This window comes from Passer domesticus, chromosome 10 (genome assembly GCF_036417665.1).
Source record: "Passer domesticus isolate bPasDom1 chromosome 10, bPasDom1.hap1, whole genome shotgun sequence".
Classification (NCBI taxonomy): domain Eukaryota; kingdom Metazoa; phylum Chordata; class Aves; order Passeriformes; family Passeridae; genus Passer; species Passer domesticus.
In genome coordinates, this window is record NC_087483.1 from 36,260,388 (window position 1) to 36,283,425 (window position 23,038).

Below are 23,038 nucleotides of genomic sequence, written 5' to 3' on the forward strand. Positions count from 1 at the left end.
GCCCCGTGTCACGAATTCTCCGAACACTGTCCCGGAGCGGGGGCGGCTCGCTGGGTACCCCCTGACCCCAGCCCAAGCTGTCACAGCATCCCCTTCCCAAAACCCCCCAGCAGGCACCGGTAGGCAAGAGAAGTTTTATTTACGAAAGTTGTTTCAATGAAAATTTCTTGAAAGTTGAAAAAGACGATGCAAGTTTACGGCAGAAATTAATTAAAATATAACAATTTGCACAAAATAGTAACACTGATCATACAATATTCCAAAGATTAACAAGCATGTGCTAAAGAAACTGTAGAGTCTAGAAATACCCCAAATATATCTAGTTTACAATTGCTGTACAAAAAGCAGTTATAAATACTTCACATCTAGAAAAAATACACAGAACCTTTGCAATAGACTCTCCCTTACATATAAACAACCTTTGTAGAAAAAAAACATAAACACCCAATACAGCCCAATCCCCCTGCTCCAAGATATGTTTGAACTAGTACTGGTTAGCACCAACACCTTAGTGTGTCACAAACAGAAGTTGTTGTGTTTTCTTAAAAAATAATTTTAGTGTTCAGAATTTGCTTAAGACCGAACAGAGACTAGGAAAGATAACACAGTATGGTACATTTATAACTTGATGGGAAATGAGTACAGTACAGAGGAGGTGGAAGTTGAAAAGCCACGTTGCAGTCAGAAGTACAGGGTGGTTTATGTGGTTCCCATTCCTACAGGACTCCTGTTTGTGTCAGCAGTGAATTGCTTTGACCCTGATCTTTCAAACAGTTATGTGCATGATTGATGAAGCCAATGCCAGCAGTATCAGGCCTTTTAATCTATTCATTTTCTTGCCATGTCAAAAGTCAAAACCCTTTTGAAATAAGACACCTGTTGTGAAGTTGTAATAACTGAAATGCATGTTTCCCTAGAATACCTGTACAGAATTGCACTAAAAAGAAAAAAATAAAATATGTTTTCTAAAAGGGAGTCCACGAGAGTTTATTAAAGACAATCTGGCAGGCTCAAATTTATGGTAATGCAGTGTTTCTACATACAGTTTTAAGACTATGACAATTATAACTCTTTTAAAAAAAATCTACTAGCTTTTCTTGTTAATATACACACCAATTTCTTTAAGTTAGTAATCTGCCATTACAGGAGCATAGCACCAATTTAATATTTATTGCTGTCATGTATCCCTACAAATATATTTTCCCAAGGTATTTACAACTGTACAAATATTTACAAAAGTGCAAAATTAAGACTTTATTCTGTGTATTCGTTGTGTTGGGTGTGTTGAGTCCCCTGCACCACCGTGATGCTGCCCTGCCTTATTGCTGTGTGCTGGGAGGTCAGAACACCCTGACGTGAGCACAGCGAGCTCGAGGGGGAATTGCCAAGCACAGTCTCGTCTCCCTCCTCACTCCACGCTCACCTTCAGCTCCACTCTGTGCTGCAGCCTGCTGGAAGTGTCCCTAAACGTCGTTGGAGCCTTGGCTGGCACAGGAGGAGAAGCTGTCGTACAGGGAATCACTCAGGGATTCCAAATTGTCCACATCCTGCCGACCCGAGCTGTTCAAGGAAGCTACTTCTTTCTTTCCATTCTCTTCCTTCTGTCCTTCAACCTTGTTCAGACAGTTCTTCTCTTTTTCTAATAAAAGTGCATTATTGCTGTTAAATTTATTGAGAGACTCCAGGGAAATTTTAGATACTCTGTTCTGGGAATCTTCTTTTGTTTCTTCAGTTTGCTTCAATTTCTGTAAAAGCGAGAGAAATATTTGAAGCATATTCCTTTAAAAGTTTCCTATTGTACACCATTAATTGCCATCTTTCTAAAGTTCACAGGGTGAGAGGAAATAGATTGTTAGACGCTTAAATAACTGTTATGATTAAATAGAACATTAGTATCCATTTTAGGATAAATCATAACTTTAATGATTCTGCTAAGACAAATAGGACTCCATTTATGCAACACTCAAGTGCTATTGATGTCCTAAGTAGCAGAGCCTGGCTACACGAGTTAAACAACTCCAGCATCCTCACAGGAATTCAGATCTTCTGCATTAATACATTGGGGGGGTATGTTTAAACAGGTATTTGTTTAAGTAGAGTTTAAAAAAAAGTGCAGAGGAGAAAACAGCATTTTCCATAAATTAAGGATGCAAATGAAACTTGCTAGGGAATAGCCTCACATTTTGCATGTGTAAGCCTATTGATTTCCACAAACCCAAACCCTCTCTAATAGACAAGAAAGCAACAAGAGAGGAAATTGCACTGAACTGGGCCCATCCCCACAGACCAGAATCAATCAGGTATTGGCCAGGTCTTCTCACAGAAGTAGTGTAATTCTGTGGGAACACTGGACAATGTATTAGCACATTATATTGAAAACACACAGTAGGATTGTACCAGAGTCATTTTATCCCTTTGTTAGCTGCTGGTATTTGCAATCAGAGATCTGACCAAGGAATCATTAGGGAACTGTGTAGGGAGCAACTCAATAAAAATGACCTGCTGTTCATATACAGAGTGTTTCAAAATCTGAGTAACTAACTCCTCTTACAGATCGTATTACCAGAGATATATGGGATAGCATTCAACATTTTACAATCAACATTCAATAACCTCCTGGGCAGATAAGATTCAAGCATTCTGAGATATGCCATCAGAGTGCTAAGCCATTCCTCATTTTTGGTACTGCCATCAGATGGCAAAGACAGAATCAGTAAATTACTGTAAATCCAAGGCATCAACACTTTTGTTTAGCTAGAAAATGAGATGGCATTTTAAGCACACTGAAGATATAGCTTGGGCAGATGTGTGGATGCTGTTGGTCATTACATGTGCAGTTGTGAAGGGTCCTTAGGATTTTCTGCAGAATTCAAGCCCCAAGTCAGTGAAATGTTGTGCACGCTGTGCTGCTTCTCCTTGGAAATCTTTGGTGAGAGGAAGACAAATTGTTACAGTTCGATTGCTTGTTTTGATGGCTAGTTAGATCAAAATTGAAATGCCAGTGCACAGACTGTTTTTGCTCTGATCTTGTCACATTTCATAAGATGACAATGCATGGATTAGATTACTATTTCTGGAAAATGTTTCCAACAAACTTAAGCAAAGCAACAGGAGATCCTGAAGTCTTAGCAAATGAACATTTTCTGTTTGGTGCATTAATTAATCTTGAGTCTAAAAGGTTTTAGGGAATGCTGTGTTGGATTCTAATTTTAGATGACAGTTAAAACTAAGGTCTTCAATATCTGTAATTAAAATGTTTGCTGAGATAGAGGAATACAACCCTTGGTAATGGGAATGAACACAAATTTAGGACCCTACAACAGAAATTTTTCACAATTTCACCTTAAAATTTTCTTCACTCTGCCCTCATTTAAAATACTGAAAAAGCTGCTTCACTTCTCTGTAGGCCAGATGAGAAAATCCTCAGCCATGGCATCGATAACACACATTAGCACTTTTTGCTTTTCAGAGTGCTAAACCTAAAATACTTTATTATATGGCAGACTAAATGATGTTTCTTTGTCTTTAATTTTCCCACTTCACAGCTTTTCTTTAGATAAATGGCATGTGACTAGTTAGCACAGACTTGGGACTGCAGGACTCAGTACTGGAGTTAGAAAGGCCCGTGATAAAACTCTCATTGATTCAAATGGAGCCAATTTCAGCTCCTGGGCTGGAGGAGCACCTGGAGACTCTGCAGGACAGAAGAGTCTGGGTGAAGCATCACAATCAGAGGAGGATTTTGGCTGTCCTACTGAAGGATGGATTTACACCTCAGGACACATTAGACTGAATTCATTGGTATATTCTGCATACATGTAGTATCAATAGTTTTTTTATACCCTTCAAGCACAACCTAGGCTACAATCCTACTTTAATCACAGCCTAGTTTCTCATTTGTTTTATAAATTACATTAGAGAAACCGCAGGGAACAAAAGTACTCTGAAAATTTTAAGCAAAGACATTGAATCAAGTGAAATTGAAGTGAACTGAAGCCCATCAGTAAAACCTGTTAGCAAAAGATCCTGAGTAGTGAAGAGTACATCCACAATACATCAGGGCTCAAAGGGAAAACTAATTCTAACAGTGGTAGCAAAATTTATTACCAAAACAAGAAACAATTCAGAAATAAGTTATGGGTATTTTTTGGACATAGAATTGTCCTTTTTAGGTGTCCTCGTGCCCAGTTACATCCTTCTGTAAAAAATTCTGAAACTTCCTTTCTTTGACATGTAGAAGAAAACACACAAGCAAAAATAAAACTTTAAGTAGAGATATTAATGTAAGAATCTGCACAATCAACAAATCATTTTCTCTCGCAATAACACAATTATGTACATTCCTAGAGCTGAAAAGTCATTGGTCATTTCTTTAACCTTGGTGTGTGTCAGAACAGAAATATTAAGAATTTTTTCTCCAGTTACTATAGATACAACTTGTAAAAAATTACCAAAGAGTGTTTATTTAGAGTCATCCTTAAATGTTTCTTATTATTCATGGCAGTCCTAAAAGCTGCTAGATGAATCAAAAGGCAAAAGCAAAACAACTATTGTTAGAATTTGATTGATAAATTGTGTATGTGGTTACGTAGTGTCTTTGGGGGTTTTTATGTAGATTTGCTATTGACTGCAGCAGAGTCACAGCTATAACAAAGAACAAGGGTTAGCCCAAAGGTGTTAGCAATGTTTATTTTAAAGTAATCAGTTCATTAATGCATTTGAGAGTCTCACTGAAGTGACTCAGCAGCTGCTTCTGTAGAGTGGAACGTGAGGTGGGTGTCTTCTACACCCAGAAGAGCTGGGTGAGATTTGATAAGAAGAGGAGAGAGCACCTAACCTCTAAGCCATGTTTTCCACTCAGATCTCTCCCGTGTCAGGAGTGGCTTTCTGTGTAGTGAACAGGTGGTTTTGTCACCACAGCAAAGAGAAAGGCTCTATGATTTGCTCAGTGCTGCTGCAAGAGCTAAGGTGGGACCAACAGCCCGTGCTTGCTCTCATACAGGATCCTTCTCAGCAGCAATGATTAAAACCATTTCAGCCCTAAGTGTTGACTTTGCTGCTGCCTGTTCTGATCTGTTCTGTGAACAAGGTGAGTGCTGCATTCGGTGTGGACTCTGTATGTTTTCCTAAGTATTAATTAAGGGAGAAGACAAAAACATGTAGTCAGAGATTTTGGTCTAGAAGAGACAGATAATGGAAAAAAAAAAGGAAAAACGCTCAATGCAGACAAGAACTAGTTTTCACAGTGCCTCTGTAACAGCTCTGGCCCATCACCCTAAAGCAAATCAATGGTTAGCTTCTTTTACTTATCCAAAGTGTATTTTTGTATGGAAAATCTGTACCATTATGGCCTTAGGGCATGGGGAGCATTTGTTGTTCTACTCCACTGTATAGGTGGAGAGCTTCCCACAGCTGGAGCTTCTCTCCTGCCCAGTATGGGGTGCCTTGCACCACCTGGGAGCAGTGCCCTGTTGTCAGAAGAGGAGAAACTCTTCCTGACATACACAGACATTCATCACGAGCCACATCACTTTGAAATAAACCCATGAGTCATGAATCAGAATAATGTTTCCTTGCTGGCAACATCCTAAAGGGAATAACTAAAACCCATTAGTGATGTAATAAAATCTGGCATGTCACTTCAAGCACAGCAAATTAGGAAAACATAACTAGCCTGCAGTTACACTGATACATTATAAATAGGTGTTATTCCTACATTAATACATCAAATTAGATTTTCTACAAACTGTAAAAATGAGAGGTTACATGTGGGTAGAATGCCTTTTCAGAGCTGTGTGATCTAGGAGCAGGAAGAGCTGCAGCCCTCCTGAACAGCACAAGGATTCCTCAGGTGCAGTGGGAAGGAGGAGCAGGGAAGGGTAGGCTGGTTCACAGGCACAGAGGACCCCACACTCGTGTGCAGGAAGGAAAGCAGCAGCAAGACCATTTCTTGAAAGTGGTAACACACAGAAGCTTTGGTTATCTGGAGGTCAGACTGTGCTTATGAGTCCCACCAGAGCCCAGAAATAGCAATGAACCATTCTGCAGGATAAATGTATTTTCCAGCTGTCTAAGTTTAGTTAACCAGCACTTTAAAGAGCTCAGAATCAGTTACAAAAAGGAATAAAATGAACTTTATTTATGTCTCTCATGCATTGGGCAATTTAGTTTTTAGATTAACACAAAAGCAAGAAGGGCATTGCTTCAAGTGAAGTATAACTACAAAACACTATTGGGTAAAAACAACAAAATTGCTATGAGAATTAAACATAGATCAGCAAAATCAATACTTAATTGTATAACTCAAGGTCCTTCATTTCAGATCTGATCTCTAATAGAAGATACAAAGTATGTTCCCTTTTGTTTATTTTTAGTTATTGCTCATAACTTTATTGCAAGGGAAAACAATTTTCTAGATTTTACTTTTTAAAAATTGCTTGTTACTTTGTCTGCATATGCTCAGGGTAAACTTGATCCCAGGAGCCACTATTTCTTATTTTAAATTCACAGTTCTTCCAATTTAGCTATCCTCTAACTCCTGTAACTGCTTTGTATTTACAACACAAGGTGTCTAAGTGGGATATGCTGTTGCAGCACCATAGGCTGCTCATACATAACCTGTTTAGTGGGACAATTTTAATACTTTCACAGCTTCTTTTACAGCAAGCAGATACAGGGCAGTTTTCTGACCAGAGATGTCTCATCAGACAGATGGTTCAGATGGTCTCATCAGAACAACTTCTCACTGAATTCTCTGGTGTGACACTTGCAGTAGAAGGTGTCATGTGAAAAGGGCTGGGCAGTGGCTGTCTGTCCTCCAGCCAGGACAGAATGCCATGCAGGCTCTCTGTGCAAAGTGAACAGTCTCCAGATCTCACTGAACATCAGGGGAACAAGTAACACTCTGCAGTGAAAATAGTTACCCAGCCACATCCAGCAAACTACAAAGGTGAAAGCTGTAGCTGCGTGACCTCTGCTGCATTACAGCTGAGCTAAAAATGGGATGTTTGAACCTCTTTCTCTTTAAAGCATAACTTTAAATAATAAGATAAGCCTTGCTCTCCATTGTACATTGTCAGAAGCTTTCATCTATTTTCTGGACTGACAGTAAAATAATTTCTGAAATAATGAATCATTTTTCTTTTTTCTACTTGAGCAGAAATCCCCAAATATTTTGCTGTAGCAGATAATGACATTCTCAGAGACACACATCAGATTTTCATGATAAACAGTAAGTGCCAGCTTCTTTTTTGTTTAAGAAATGCATTGCTAGGTAGCATTTTTAAGTTAATTAGTATGTTCAGCAGCTGATAGGAAAGCCAGATATACACTGGTATGTATCATCCCCTGATGGTATTATGGGTAATGCAACCATGACTATGTAATCAAAGTTCACCTACTGTATCTCAGGGTATAAAAATCTACAAATAGATTTCAGTATCACAAGGAAAGCGTTTCTCATGATCCTGAATTGTAAGTGAATTACCTTAGAGGAAAAGCAGCTGATTAGCACAAACTGTGTGTGATCCATAGCTGCAGACCTGGACAAAACAGCTATTGCCTCATGAACTGAGGAGTTGAAACTTATGTTGTCTATAGCTTCAATGCTTGCGTGGTTTAAAAGGAGATAAAATAACTTTGTTTAGTGAGCTGGGCCTTATGCTTTGAAAAGCAGAATTTTCATAAAATGATGAGATGACTCAGTACATTCAGCATTCTAATGCCAAGATTACCATCCTCATACATGAATATTTCCTTGACATGACAAGACTGTTTGACCTGATTAGGTTTATACCAACCCTCTTTGAACTTTGGCATAATTTAATAAACCAGGATGTTGAGGTCTGAGTTCCCAGGCTTTTTGCCTTTGTTCAGGTACAAACTGAATGGCAAAAATGTTGTTTTCTCATAGTGCCTCAGAATGGCCACTGGCTGCATCCACTCTGCATGGACAAAGTTTATTTAAAAAGGAATAAGAAAATACAATTCTAAGTGGCAATACCTCAGAAAGTGATAATGGTGCTGGTGCTCAGCCAAGCGTGTTGAGGCGATGTATTAAAAAGAAAAGCAATTAAACACCAGGACTTTCTCCAGAAGGCAAGGCACAGCCTCACTCTGCTCACATTGGCAGAATCACCAATTTTGCTTCTCACAGAGGGAATCTACCCACTAAAAGCAATGCTTAGTGCAATCAGAAGCTCACCACAAGGCATTAAGGAAGAAATATCCATGGTGAGAAAGGAAGCTGTTACTCAGTTTTTAGAACCTGATGGACTGAAAATGAACAAGAGATGCATAGGATTCACTTAACTTCTCAGAGATCCTTTTAGCTTTACTTGTAGAGGGAGTTAAATAGCAAAATTTTTCTGATTTTCTAGTGACTGAAAAAAATGGCAGTGAAAAAAAGTTATACTGAAAGGTAAGATTGGTGATAAAGGTACTGAACTTGACTTAACCATTTGAAGGTCAATACCCTTCCTTGAGAGAATTATATGAAGGGTTATGTTGTCAGTGATAACCAAATGGTACTGGAAGTGTGCAGTCCTAAATAACTTCACTGTTTCAGTCTTCATCAGACTGTATTTCACCTGACAGAATTTAAATATACCGAGGATTGTCTTACTGAATGAAAGTAGTTATCCTTTCCTTGATGAAAGTATGGCTGATTGTTTCAATAAAGAAGGGGCTTTGTACAAAAAAGGGGCTACAATTTTATCCTAGAATAGAGGTTTAGTTTATATTTTTTTTTTTAATTGGGATACTTACACACACTTAAATTCAGGAGGGGAAAAAGTACAGTTTGAAATAGCTTTTTAATTTTTTTTAATCCAGTACCAAATGCATTTCTTAAAGATACAGGTTCTATCTCCCATTTGACTGATGAGAAAAAATCCTCTCAAACTTGGTAAATGCAGGATTGTACTTATATAACATATAATCTCACTGACATTTTCAGTAATCAGAGTAATTTTTTCAGTATGGCTGAATTCAGACTACTGTTCCTGAGTATTAGCTGTGTTCCTACCTGTCCTCATCTTCCACCTTTGGCTTTTTTGAATAAGACAATTCATTTTGGTAGTTACAAAGATGCTTATCCCCCACCTCTCTAGTGATGCCTCAGCTCCTGGCCTGTAATGTCTGCATGTCATTCACCCAGAATACTGGAACTGGAAAAATGGAATTGCACTCCAAGACTGTACTGCAAAAGGTAATTGCAAGTGGCTGGGATTTTTCTCACTAGTAATCCTGTCTTTTGTGGACTAGATTCATAGCCCGTGACCATCCAGCTGACCTGTGGGTACAAAGACAGAAGCAGTAGAAAGAGAATCATGGAATAACAGGACTGTTTATGTTGGAAAAGACCTTTCAGATCATTGAGTGCAACCACTGAAGAAGCAAGGTTATGTGGCAGGATCAAGAGGAAATCAGCAGGATGACAAAACCATATAGGAATAATTTTCCCAGATATGAAGACTGGCTTGTTGTGGGCATTAAGAGGGCTGTGCTGTCTGGGGGAGAGTTCAGTGAGCATGAACCTCTGCTGGAAGATCTGCAGAGGAAGGAAAGGGAACGTCCCTTCTTCCAAGTTCTCAGAATGATTCAGGGAGGTAATTTAAACAAAGTTCAACAGCAAATAGGGTTGTTTTTTTTTTTTTTTTACTTTTAGCCTCTGAGGAGGAAGGAAATTTGGGAAGAGACAAACAATCCTTCCAGACCCATCAGTTCCCCTCTCTGTGACCACAACACTCAGCTGCTGCAGAGGGAGCCTTCATGTCCACAGTGCACACACATCAGAACTAAAGCTCTCACCAGGAATACAGAAGTCAAAATTTTAGAATTTAGAAACAGGGTCTTCTTCATTGTTGAAAAAATCTGAATTAGCTTTCTTAAACCCCAGTCCAACAACATAGATTATTTTATGAGCCTGAAGCTGACGTTTCCCTTTCACTACAGATTTTAATCAACCATACATAACAGAGATTTTTTTACCTCTAATTATTCTGTTCTAACCAAAACCCACTGCCCTTTCTTTCCCCTTCCTGACACCTGGCTTCTGAAAGGCACTAAGGAAAGAAACCCACTAGGTGTGCTCCCCTAAGTGAGGGTTAGGGGCCGGGGCTGGGCAGTCCTGCACTGGGATAAGTGCTCCTGGAGGAGCAGGGGAGGAGGGTAGAGCCCAGGCTGCCTTCCCAGTACATCTATCAGCCTGAACCTCATGCACTCTGTTTTCTGACTCTGAGCAATGAGACTAGAGAAGTTCCTTTGTAGTCAGAGAAAAGTGGGACAGGATAGATGCAAATAATGATGCTGGTTATGTGACTGTGTTGCCACCCCTCCAGCTGATGTTGTGAGCTGAGTTCCAGCACTGATTCAAGCAAAGCATGAACTGCAGATGGAAACCTATGTTTTAAGTTCATCTGCTAACAAATCCTACATAACAGCACAGTCATCTACAAGGACCTTCTAAATTTATGCAAACAATTTATCTCTGCTGTAGGGCAGAGTATTTCAGGGACAGCAGCAACAAAAACCCAAGACAGAACTTCAGGCACTGGCTGCAGAACCAAATTAAAGTAGAAGGATAAATCCTCTCTTGCAATTTTTAGTTCATTTCAGTACAGCAAGTTGTATCAATAAAAAGCCCATAGTATAAGTCAGCTAGAAAATAAATGCTGTGAAGGATGTTCCATTTTATGTTGCTGGAATTTGATTAGTGATTAGTCCTGGTGGTTAAACCACATGGGAGCAGTAATCAAGGGCTCTCCACTGCAGTTCTGCAACAACAGGAAAACTGTTGGCTCATGTCCTATTCCATGATGGGATATTAACCTAAAATCTAATTAATATATGAATGAATTACATTTCTAGAAACATACTATATTATAATCAATTTTAAGTGAGTTCCTAACAGGAGATAAGATGAAGAAAAAGCTGTAGAATTACCAGAGGCTGATAAATTCTGTTTACTGTGACTGATGATTTTTATGGAGGATAATTTTACAATCCATCAAACTTTTGTCAGTTCAAGAATCATGCTGCCAAACGTATGCAGTAAATTAATTTTAAAATTTACATATTTATTAAAAATCTTATTGAAAACAGCAGGAAGTAAGCCTTGTTTGAATAATAAAATAACTTGTTATTCTACTGGAAAGAAAACAAAAAACCCCCAACCTTCTATTAAGATGATTTTATAGCAAGACATTAATTATAAACAACTACATGAATTAGTTAACCAAACACTGTATTAAATAGCCAACCCAAAAATTAATCAAGAGTTTAGAAAACCCTTTGGAAGATAATCAGGTAAAAAATGCAATTTAAAAACTAAGAAATTCGTGGCTGAGTTTCAGATGTGCTGGAGGACAGGTTTTCCAACCCAGGAGCTCCAGAATTCCTGGGGAGCTGCAGGTGCCTGCCTGTGGCTGAAGGTGCTGAGGAGGAAGGGATGATGCAATGCTCCCATGCACATGGAGGCGCCCACTGGGATGTGGGATCTTTGCTCCCTTCCCTGCAGTTTCCTTTGGCTGCTCCTGACACTGGGGCCAGCCATTCCCACTCTCACAACACCTACTTTGTGTGTCCAAAATGCACACTGGGGCACGTGCAGGGAATAGGCAATTCATGTCTGAAATGCTGATGGCAGGTGATAGTCCTTTTTTTACTCTAAAGGATGCTCAAAAACAAACTGTTATATTATAACTGTTTATCTATTATTAGGAGAATTAAGAATTAGAATGATTAGAAATCACAATTAAGCAGAGCAATGCTGGGCACCACATTGCTGCAGATGCAGATGGAAGCTCCTACAGCCAGGAGATTTATAGATGTTGAACTTGCCTCCTCACTGAATTAAAGCAGTGATATCCATTTTGATTAACATGCATATCATCTGGCTGTGATCTGGGGGGAATTTTAGGTAATTTATGGATTTAGATGTGTTTACTTCATCTTTTAGAAACGAGTACATCTGTTTCTGGTCATGAGAAGCTCTCTCCTACTTGGTGGCCCAGCCAGGCATAGAGAAAGTCTCCCACAGGGAGCTGGCAGGAGGCAACAATGGCTGCAAACTCTCTGTGAAGGCCACAGCCTCAAAACAGAAATCTCAAGGACAACTACTGGACAGAGCTTTGCCTTTCCTGCTTCCCTGGAAACCAGCAAAGCTCAGGTTAAGCATCTCACAGGACCTGAAAGGGAGGTAACTGTGCTGAGCCCACCTGGGCTGTAAAAGGCCCTTCCTAGGTTGTGAGGTGATATTTTGGCAAGGCTTTTGAGGCTTTTTTCAGAGAAAGAAGGCACAGTGAAAAGATATATTGGGAACCCTGGTTTTGTAGTTCCTGACCCCACTTGTCTGGCTGTGAGAAAACCTCTCTTGGGTATAACTGGAGGAGGAATTTGTTGTGAAGAAGCAGCACAAGCTCCTGCTCCCACAGCAGGCTTCCTGCAGGGGAAGAATAGGGGTTTTTTTTTTGCATTGATTTCACTGCAATTTCTGTAGGAAAAGTGTGTGAAGTGATAGCTGCCATGTGACTGGATCTGTTGCACAAATGCTTTAGGAGATTTATTGACTTTAGCAGTGCAGAAGTGTTAGTGCAGTATCAATACTGCAACTGCAGTGATACAGAACATGTTCCTATGTCTAAACCACAGACTGTAATATTGTTAATATAATAGGCCACTAGGAGGACTAAAATACAACTGGAATTCATGCAGACACACTGTACAGCTAACACACACTCATGTTTTGAATGCCCAAAGATGACCCAAACAGAAAATCAGGATGAAAATACAGAACAAAGCAGTTGCCAGGCCCGACTAGTGAATGAATAATCTAAAAAAAAGTTACTTAAAATAAGCAGGCATTTAATACTTATTAAAATACAAAAAAACCCCAAACTCTTTTAAGTGTTACTTTCTTCAATATCTTGGATAATTCAGGATTCAAATACTCATAACAATGGAATAAAAATTTCCACCATGCACAGGCATGGTTAGAGCCCTGTATGGACAGCAGGACTGCTGAAGGTGGTAGGGTTCTGCCCATGCAAAACTCTTTGCAGGATGAGGGTGTGAATTTGCTTCTGACATTCAGAAAACTCCTCATCAGAGGAGCAATGTGTTTATGGCTAGCCCTTGTAATGCAAGATCTCATCTTGAGCAAGAATGCTTGATGAGAATATTAAGTGATAATGATTATTTGCTTAGTGCTGCTATGGGGCCTTCAAAGCTCTCAAGGCAGCCTGCTAACAGTACTAGATTAAATTCCAAATGCAGCTGGAAGGTATTATTTATATTCTTTATTTTAAAAATGGGGAATTTAATAGCAAGAGAGGCTTAGCAATTGGCTCAGCAATTTGGACATCATCCTTATCTCCACAGTCCTGCACTCCTGTCTGTTAAGCTTTTTGAATGTATTTGAATTTTTTTTTTTATTTGCAGGCAAAAATTTCTCCATGGAAAGGTAGAAGCCTCACAGAGGTTCTCACTAGGGAGCATCTGAAATACTCTTCAACATACAGAACCTGGCATTTAATCCACTGAACGTGGTAGTTAATCAAATGTTTTGCACTGACTTTAGCAGAGTTTGGATCAGAATCTTGATGCATTAGAGAAATAAATTATTTAACTTACTGAGTTCCCCTAGAAACAAAATATTGAGCTGCAAACAAAGCTAACAAACACCAAATGGGATGCCATCTGCTGCAATGAACAGAACATGACCAGTTCCCCCCATGCTTGAGATTTCTCCAAAATACAATTTGAAATACGTTTGTTAAACTCCCAACTGTCTCACAGAATTGGATTAGCAAAATTCTAGTTGGTTAGCAAATTCTAGTGCCACCAGCAGCAGCAAAGCAGGCTATGATGTATCAATTGGAGTGGTTGATGATTTCACTCCTATTGGAGTGCCCTGTGTAAACCCCCAGGGTTTTGTGCTGTCCAGAGCCTGTGGAACCTATGGAGATCTTTGTCTTCATGCTCTGTGCCCTGGGGCCTATGGACTCTGCAGTGGTTTCTCCCCCTGAGTAAATATGAATGGTAATTATCCACATCATGCTGCATTCATAAATCTGGATTTTTCTATCCTTTGACATCCGGACTCCATGACTACCAGAGAAACAGGATATGGAGGCAAAAGTTCTACTTCCCACAGATATCTCTGCCAGGAATGGCACGAGATAGCTGAAATCCCAAGTCCCTGCTTTGTATGAAAGTTTTTGGCTGTGGAGGAGAGAGAGTGGGCTCCCCAACACTTTCACAGGAACAGAAGGACAGCGCTGAGCTAAAAGCAGAGCGTGTGACGCCTGTGGGTGACATCAGCCTTAGCCCCCTTTCCTCTTCCCAAGCACAATAATTGGGCAGCCAGGCAGCTTCTATGGAATGGGAGGGAGAAACCCAGCAGGATTTGCCTTGTAGAACAAGACAAGAAGATAAATGTCCTCATACCTAAATTTCCTGCCCAGCCAGACACTTCATCTTCTCCTATCACCACAACAACAAGTGATGAAACTGCACAAACAAACAGAAGCTCCAAAGACAATTTAGTTTTCAGCAGTCAATCAGGAAGGCTCCAGCCCTCACATCACAGAGCTTCTAAATGGTGGCTGCTGTCCCTGGCTTGCTCTGCTGCCTCTCTTTTCAACATCATGCCACTAATGATGTCATCTTGTATTTTCTGAGACCCCAATGAAGGACGGAAATGATGAATCTGACTCCGTGTTCTTAGAGGGCTAATTTATTATTTTATGGTATTATATTAAAGAATGCTATACTAAAACTATACTAAACTATACTAAAGAATACAGAAAGGATACAGACAGAAAGCTGGAAAGATACTAATCAAAAACTCGTGACTCAGAGAGTCTGACAGAGCTTGGCCCCTGATTGGCCAATAAGTAAAAACAATTCACATTAAACCAATGAAACAATCACCTACCACATTCCAAAGCAGCAAAACACAGGAGAAGCAAAGAAGATAATTATTGTTTTCCTTTTTCTCTGAGGCTTCTCAGCTTCCCAGGAGAGAAATCCTGGGCAAGGGATTTTTCCAGAAAATATGACCGTGACAATGTCATAACACTGCTTCCATGTTTTCACCATGGATTTTATTTGTGGAAATGCTGTATTAGAAATGTTGAGCTCTCTGTACCCTGGCTTGCCATAATGTTTCTAGGAAACATTAAAAGATAGGATGATGTCCCTATGATAGTGATAGTAAAAATATTCTGTAAAATGATACAAATGAAAGTTTCAGCTTTTTCCAGTTGCCCATACACTAATGTTGCAGAAAATGCAATAAAGAAATGGATTTTAAAAGATGAAGAATTTCATTATGATACGATCTTAATGGGAGCACAGTAGGACCAGATTAGAAATGCACAGTATTTGGCCTTCCTTTTAACTTGGGGGAAATGTCTGCTGACGTTCCGTGTCATTGCCCACAGAAGCAGGATGTTACAGACCAAAATTCTGCCAGTTAGAGGGAGAACATCAAAACCAATTTTCAAGCACCTCTATAAACTCCATGATTTTCACAGGATCCAGATAATATGGATTGGTCAGAGACATCACCAAGAGCTACAGATTTGTAGCACCTTTGAAAACTGGGCAACTGAAGTGCCTAAATATCCATTTAGGCACAGCCATTAAGAAAAGAAGCTTGAAGAAACCCTGACCTTTATTTTTACTGATTAGAGGCCATAAAAAAGGCTCCTCTTAGTCTATGCAGAGAAAAATAATTCTTGCAAGAGCAACCAGCAAGCATGTGCTGTCTGCTCTGCTACTTCTGCTCCTCAGTTTCAGGCAGTGTCTGAAAAGCTTTTACATTTCAAATCTGCTTTTTGTCTTATTATATGTGTTACCAACAAGTTTCCCAATCTGGTAACTTTGTTTTGTTAGAAGAAATATCATAGACTATTACTGCATAGTTAACATTTTAATTTTATAATCCACAGCAACACACCCTATTCATATTTAATTTCTTCTTTTCCACCCACTTCTGCTTTATTCTTTATCCTCCCAAACCCATCTGAGACCTTGTTTTACAGTTTGCTTTACAGAGCATTCAGTAACCCATAGGATATGTGCATATGTAATAGGATGTCAGAAAAATCACTTTAAAGTGTTTGACTGGCATTTTTTACATAATAATCACTCGGGGTTTGATTTGCTGAGATTAACACTAGAGCAGCTAAGAGAAGTTCTTCAGGCTACACTTTTTGACAGTAGGTAAAATTTTTAGTGACCTCTATTAATGAGGAGGCAAAGGATGGAGAGACTGAGAGAAGGTGGCACTAATGGGAGCAGAGCCATCAGGTTGTGTCTCAGTCACTGAGGGACTGATGAGCAGCTCAGGCTGCCAGGACTCTGACATGTGCTATGGAAACTTGTATCACTCTTAGCCTTTGTGAGGGATAATTAGACATTTGAATTATGTAACTACATCTTGTGAATTTCTCAATGTTCCCTGTGTCACTTTTTGCTAGTAAATCTGCTAAATACCATGTATTTTTCTCTTATCAAATACAAACACTATTTTTCATTAAATTAATATGAATCCTTCAAAAGCCTGAAATTTATGTATTGGGGCCTAAAAATATAGTAAGAGATAAAATATTACACTTTGGGACCTGCTATAAAGAAGAAAGTTTAAACTTGCAAAAATATTTACCAGTATTTTTCTTAAGGTTATAGAGAGTCCATGTGTCATACTGCACAAAACCTAGTATAACTTCTCATTTCAATAAAAGGCAAATCACTTTTGGGAAAGGAAAATAGCTAGTGGAACAAACTATAAACACCAAAAAATTATTTCAATATGTTTTTTGTCAATATTTGACATAAAATGCCACGTTGATTAGGATATTATTGTCATATGGAAAGAAGAAGCATCCTCTTAAAAATAGAAATAATTTGCCAACATATTCTCAGTATATTGCCACAACTCCAGCTACCATCATCTGTGTAACTTATTCCTCATGTACTCTCCTTGGTACAGAACTCTCACACTAAAAGATCAGTCATTTCCCACCCTTCTCTGTGTGATGTTTGAGTGCTTTATGCAAAACACATCACTGTTATAGATGGGGAAGGCAAGCTTCAGCTGGAAAAACAATTCACAAAAATATTACAGCCTTATTCATCTCATTTAACTCTGCTAATCACATGGTCCTCTTGGAGTCAAAATATTTTCCAGCTTCAGAAAACGAACAGCTCACTGAACACACCTCTGTGCCTTACTGCTCTTACCTTGATTGAGTCAATCCGATGTTTATTGGATCCAATCTATTTTTCAGCTTTTTCTTTTATTACTAATATCATTACCACAATTATACTATCTCACATGCTTACTAATATTTATTATTTGTCGCTGAATTCTATTTTGGCCCACAGTATTATTATAATGTTCCTATTCCACAGCGAGAGAAATGAAACCTGCAGCTTTATTTCCAAAGATGGGGGACTGAAGAATGCCTGGTTACAAATGGCAGAAACATGAGTGCACTTTGGGCCATGCTGCAAATCACATCAGCTCCATCTGTCCAACCTCTGAAAAACAGCCCAGAACATTTTCCACTCGGGGAAATCACTAGCAAATTATACTTTTATTCTGTATGTACTTTTGGTTCTTATTAGACTAAAGGATCTTCCTGCTTCCACCTAAGAGCCCCTGTGCCTATGAAATCCAGATGTAATCTCCAGTTATGAAGGCAAATGGACACTGGAGTGCTGGGGATGTGTCTGCAGTGAGCAGAGGGGTGGGCAGGGACCGAATGTGTTGGGGTCTTACCCTGCTAACTGCAGCTACTCAGCCCTGCTGAGACATGGCCTGGGGTAGCCAGGCCATCAGAGCTGTGACAGGGCAGAGTCCCTGTAAATGCACAGCTCTGCACAGCTCTGCACAGCTGCTCTGTGCTGCTCTGCACAGCTGCTCTTTGCTGTTCTGGGCACTTTTTGTGACATCTGGGCCAGTGTGTAGTGTGGTTATGCAGCTCCCACATGCTGAAAAGACAAGCCTCTCTCTGTAATTTGAAATTACTTGCTGTGATGGTGGGATATGGGGTTTCTGCTCCAGTGATCAAGTTGTTCCACTCAGAAAGGGCAACGTTCTCCCCTCCTTACAGTGCCAAAGGGGTTCAGTGAGCACAAGGCTCCAGCTGTGGCCACAGGACATCTTGGCTTTAAATCTGCACCTGGCAGCTGACTGGCCACACAGGCACAGATCACTGTGTGCTGTGAGTGACTGGGGAGTTCAGCACTCGGTGACACTGTGCCAGAGGCACTGGAACTGCACCTGCCTGCCCAGCAATGCCTGAAGCCCTTGGCTTTCCTGTTTCCACTTCACATCTTCTCTCAGACTCACACCCAAACCATTCTTCTGCTAGCCTTGCACACCATGTGTTTTAAATGCCACACAGCCTGCTCTCTGATGCCAAAGACTTTCTGTCCCTCACTGATACTCTTAAAACTATGTGCTAAAAGATATTTGAGTTAAAATGTCGCCACCTACCCATCCCCATAAATATACTAACCAAACATAAAATAGCCTTTATACCAGCTGGAGGGCTAGTCAGAATGGGCTTTGGTGGCACAGTACTAAAACTACTGAGGCCATTAATGCTAGAAGCAGAACTTCTTCAGCAGATAGCAGCTTCCAGGTTTTTTTTTAGGGTTATCTTTTCCCTGAAAATGTCCCTTGCATACCATTAAAAAAGTTATTTTCTCTGGTGGACGCTGCATTCCAAATGTTTTCTCTTGCCAAAGCCTTTTAAAAACTTAAGGAAGTTATGGAGAATGCTATCAACCTCCTTGCTGAACCACTCTCCATTGCATAATTTTTTACTAAAACTCTCAGCAGCATAAGAAACCTCAGCAGTTTCACCTAGAAGGCACAGGGAGAGAAATGAGTCTTCTATAACTGCAGCTTTTTACTGTTGCCAAGCCAGTTCCTCAGGCTGGCTGTAAGGATGTTCTTCCACACCACACAACATTTCTCTTAAGTGATGTGTGTCAAGTGAGGCTTTGGTCCCAGATGACTGCCTAGCTAGGCTTCAAATTGCTTGTTTTACTGTCTCTTCACTTTATTTTTTGGGGGCAACTTTGATGGCAAGGTATTAGAAACAATAAAGACCTCATTGGGAATATAAGGCTTGGAAGCAGATCTTAGAATGTGAACTTGTCCTGTGGAGGGGAAAAAAACATGCAGATACGAGTGATTTGTTGATGTCTGCAGATGTCTTAGCCTATTTCTAATTTAACATGAGCAAATCAGACGTCAGGTTAGAAAAAATATATTTAATTCTGCATTATTCCCATGGGTGGTATGGTCAAATCTGCTTTCTTATCAGACCATGCTCCTGTGGTTTTTGTCACTTAGGTTGTCAAATACTCCTATATAATTCCCCTGACAATGGGTTTTACTTCAACTCAGGCAATTACTCAGACAGTCCCTGCTTTGATGGCACAAGTATTGCATCACTCATCAGAGAATCAAACCCCACTGATTACACAGAAAGGAAATCTTGCAGCCCCAAGCCTGTCAGAAGGAAAATCCTATTGAGGCAATTTTGACAAAATGGGGAAATGTGCAGCTCAAAGGCCCCCCATGAGGCCATGCACCACATGGTGGTGCTGAGTATTAATACCACAAAATGTTTACATTAACAGATCACCTCTATGAACACATGCAAATATTTTACATATTCATTCCTTACTTGAAAAAAAAAGCAAAGATCTTAAAACACCAAAGATGGATGAATGAGACTGCACCAAAGATGGATGAATGAGACTGCAGACTTCTTTCCCACCAACAGTTTGTACAATGCCAATTTCTTCCTTAATATCCCAGGTTGATCAGGGCTAGGAAAACAAAAGAAGCCAATTCCCTCCCCACCTCATCATCTTGCTCTCTTGTAAGCCTGATCAGAAAAAACAGCAAAGAGGAGGTGAGGTTTCTGCGCTTGATATGATGTAAACTAAATTATGTAATTAGTACACAGAAAACTACTGTCACCTAATTTCTGTATTTGATCCTGCCCATTACATTATTTCTCTTACTGAAAGGGGACCTCTTCTACCATGAATTACTTTCTGGTATAATAATTTCCAAGTGCTGCTTCAAACTCTATATTTGTAAAAACACACACATTGTAAAAAAAAAAGCCAAGACAGAGAAAGACATCCAGCATCTATGTCATGTTACAACCAGAAGAAAACATGAAATGTTTTCTTCTGGTTGTAACATGACATAGATGCTGGATGCATGGATTGTATACTGAAGGAAAAAAAATAACTTGGGATATTGAGTGACTACAAGAAAATGGACCAGGATTACATGAGGTGCAATGCAAAGGGCCAAAAGATGCCCAAACTAACCTCGCAGATGCTGCAAAATCAGGAGAAAAAAAATCACGGAGGAAGACAGATCTTGGAGGGGAAGATATGTGTGACATGGCAAGAATACTGAAAAAAAAAATCTTTGGGGGGGAGATATGAGTGCCATGTTGCTGTCACCAATTTCCAGACAGCAGAACAGATCCTGCTAGCCCAGCAAGATATCACCCAGGGCTGCCCCAGCTGCTGGCATTCATGTTATATGAAAGTAAAAGGAAAGCAGTTATTTAGTGCTCTCCAGAGTGTGTCCTGAGATGTGGTTTCACTGTCTCAAATACAGATGGTAACTGCAATGGCTGACTTTTATTAAGTTTCCATGAGAGGAATGTTTGGGGCAATGTTCATATTTTTAACTTTAGTTTGAAAGTCTGCTGTTCAGGATAAGGCAGCTGCTGGTCAGGGGAAAGGAAGAAAGTAGATCCCCAGGGCAATACCTCCTTTCCAATTTAAAGTCTTAGGATATAGCTCTTCCCAAGTGCTAATTGGACCAAAATCATTATCTTAGGCTTTTCCACATGTGATAAGCAGAATCCCTCCCTAAGCACATCTGATAATGTGGAAAAAATTAATTCTCTGTGAAAGCAGGGTGCACATGGTCTCCTTAGAATTACTTCTGATACTTAAACATGGAGAGTCCTTTTTAAAAGAGACTTAATTCAAAAGCCAAAGAGCTTCTCTCTTTCAGAGACAGGAAGGCACCTTCAGAAAGGGTCTCAAAGGACCCAAATCAGGCACACAAACTTTTCTGGCACATTCTCCCAATCTGCCTAAAGAGGTGAATAGTACCCAGTGTGCTGCCAGTTCATACCCCAGCTCAAGTCTTAGTGATCTCTGTAGGAGATGAGACACAAGGAGAAGTAGCTCAGGCCTTTCTTTATTTCCCCCTCACTTTCTTTAGTGTAGCCTGCAGAGGTGTCTGGGCTGCTCTAAGTGATGCTGTAACTCAGCAAGGCTGGAACACCCTCTCTACTATCAGCTTAATGCTCGGAGATCCTGGAGGATGGCAAGTGTTGTGCAATTACCAGACTTAGCCTTGTTTCTGGTGCTTTAGTGGGTATTCTCTCTGCTAATAGGAGAATGGGAGCACCACAGGTCAATCATACAGCATTAACTCCCAATCAGCTCACTCAGCTGTAAAATCCTTGCGTTTATCTGGGAATGCCGCCAGGTCAGTCCTATTTGTAAGTGCAGCCCAAACAGCAGCAACATCTCTAATTTTTCCTTGGCCTGTATTTGCCAGCTCTTTCTAATGTCTACTTGAATTTCCAGGCACGGGGGTTTGCTCTCATTCATGAATCATCTGTTCCACACACCCAAACCCTGCGTGGTGGATGTGGCCAGAACTCACACTGACAGAGAAAACTCTTTTGTTAGATGAGTCCCCCAGTTCACGTGCCCATGCAATTAACAAGGTAATTGTGCCTGAAATGTCAGATTTCTTATGTATCTCGTCACAACTGGGGGAAAACAAGAGGAATTAGAAACTTCTGATGGGTACCAATTCCTTCCATAAGGGATCTTTTCTTTAAAGTTCTCAAGTCATGTTTGAAATCCCAAGCAAGCCTTGATGGTGACTTAAATTGAGTAATAGGGACAAAAGAGAGCAAGAAGGGCTGTATTACAGAGTAAAAGCATGTGATGGTTGATTAAGGACAGAGAAGTAAACATATTTTTCATAATTCTTTGGGACCATAAGGATGATTAAGTAAAAAAATCTTTGACCAACTCAGTTACTACTCCTAATGGTTCCTGTTTGATTATAAAATATGTAATAAACAATGGGCCTGGGGAAGGGAAATCCATCTTGTTTCCTGAATTCTTGTAAGAAAAAAGTCACTTGAGCTTTTGAAGTCTAAATAGTAAATTAACTGATGAAATGTGAAATAATTTTTTCACTGCATAAACATGGTCATGATGTTGGCAAAGTGCTCAGGGCATTCCCAGTGTGCAAGGAGTAGGAGCATCTGTTTAATGCAGGGCTCAGTGAAGTTTCACTGACAAGGTGTCTCCCATGGGCTGCCTGCAGTGGACTGCAGATGAGAAAATGAATGTTTCTTTTTTGGAAAATCCTGCATGAGGAAAATGCACCACGGTTGTTAATTTAAGTGAAAGTTTTCTGCTGATGATTCAATGCATTTCATTCCTGTCTTTGAAATTGTGATTTGCTTTTCTCATCCAAAACTCTGCAGTATGACACAATTTCAGAACATGTTTTTCAGGTCAAAACAAAAGTAATGTAAAATTGGTCTTAATGCCAAGACAATTTAACCAGGATTCTGTTTAAGACTGTAACAATAGGTATTTTACCTTTCAATGTCTAAAAGCACTTTTAAATTTCTTAAACTGTCCCTGCAGTGTCATCACAGTAATGGCCCATCAGTTGTTTCTCTTCTGAAGCTCCTGTACAGTACTTTTTTTGCTGATGAAACCTGCTGTGTATAAACTTTGGAGGCAATGCTGGTGAATGCATTGGTTGGGAAGGAGACAAATCAAATGCCAAGTCTGGGCTAAGAGAGCTTCCTGACTGCCTCATTAGAACCCCCAGTCTGCACCACTGCCATCCTGGAGCTGTACAGCCCATTTTAATTGGGCTCACACACTGTCTCAGCACACTTGCTCTTCAGACAAGCACTGTAAATTCATT

The 23,038-nt window shown here is 39.9% G+C and overlaps 1 protein-coding gene across 17 annotated transcripts in view; it reads right to left on the reverse strand.

The window, feature by feature from the left end:
* Nucleotides 1-120: 120 nt before the first annotated feature.
* Nucleotides 121-23,038, reverse strand: part of NCKAP5 (NCK associated protein 5) — a 454,622-nt gene continuing 431,704 nt past the window's right edge. For all 17 annotated transcript variants that reach the window (XM_064435175.1, XM_064435174.1, XM_064435171.1 and 14 more), the window contains one exon: nt 121-1,745. In XM_064435175.1, coding sequence (XP_064291245.1) covers nt 1,464-1,745 — 282 coding nt within the window. In that variant the 3' untranslated portion in view covers nt 121-1,463. The remainder of the gene's footprint in view (nt 1,746-23,038) is intronic.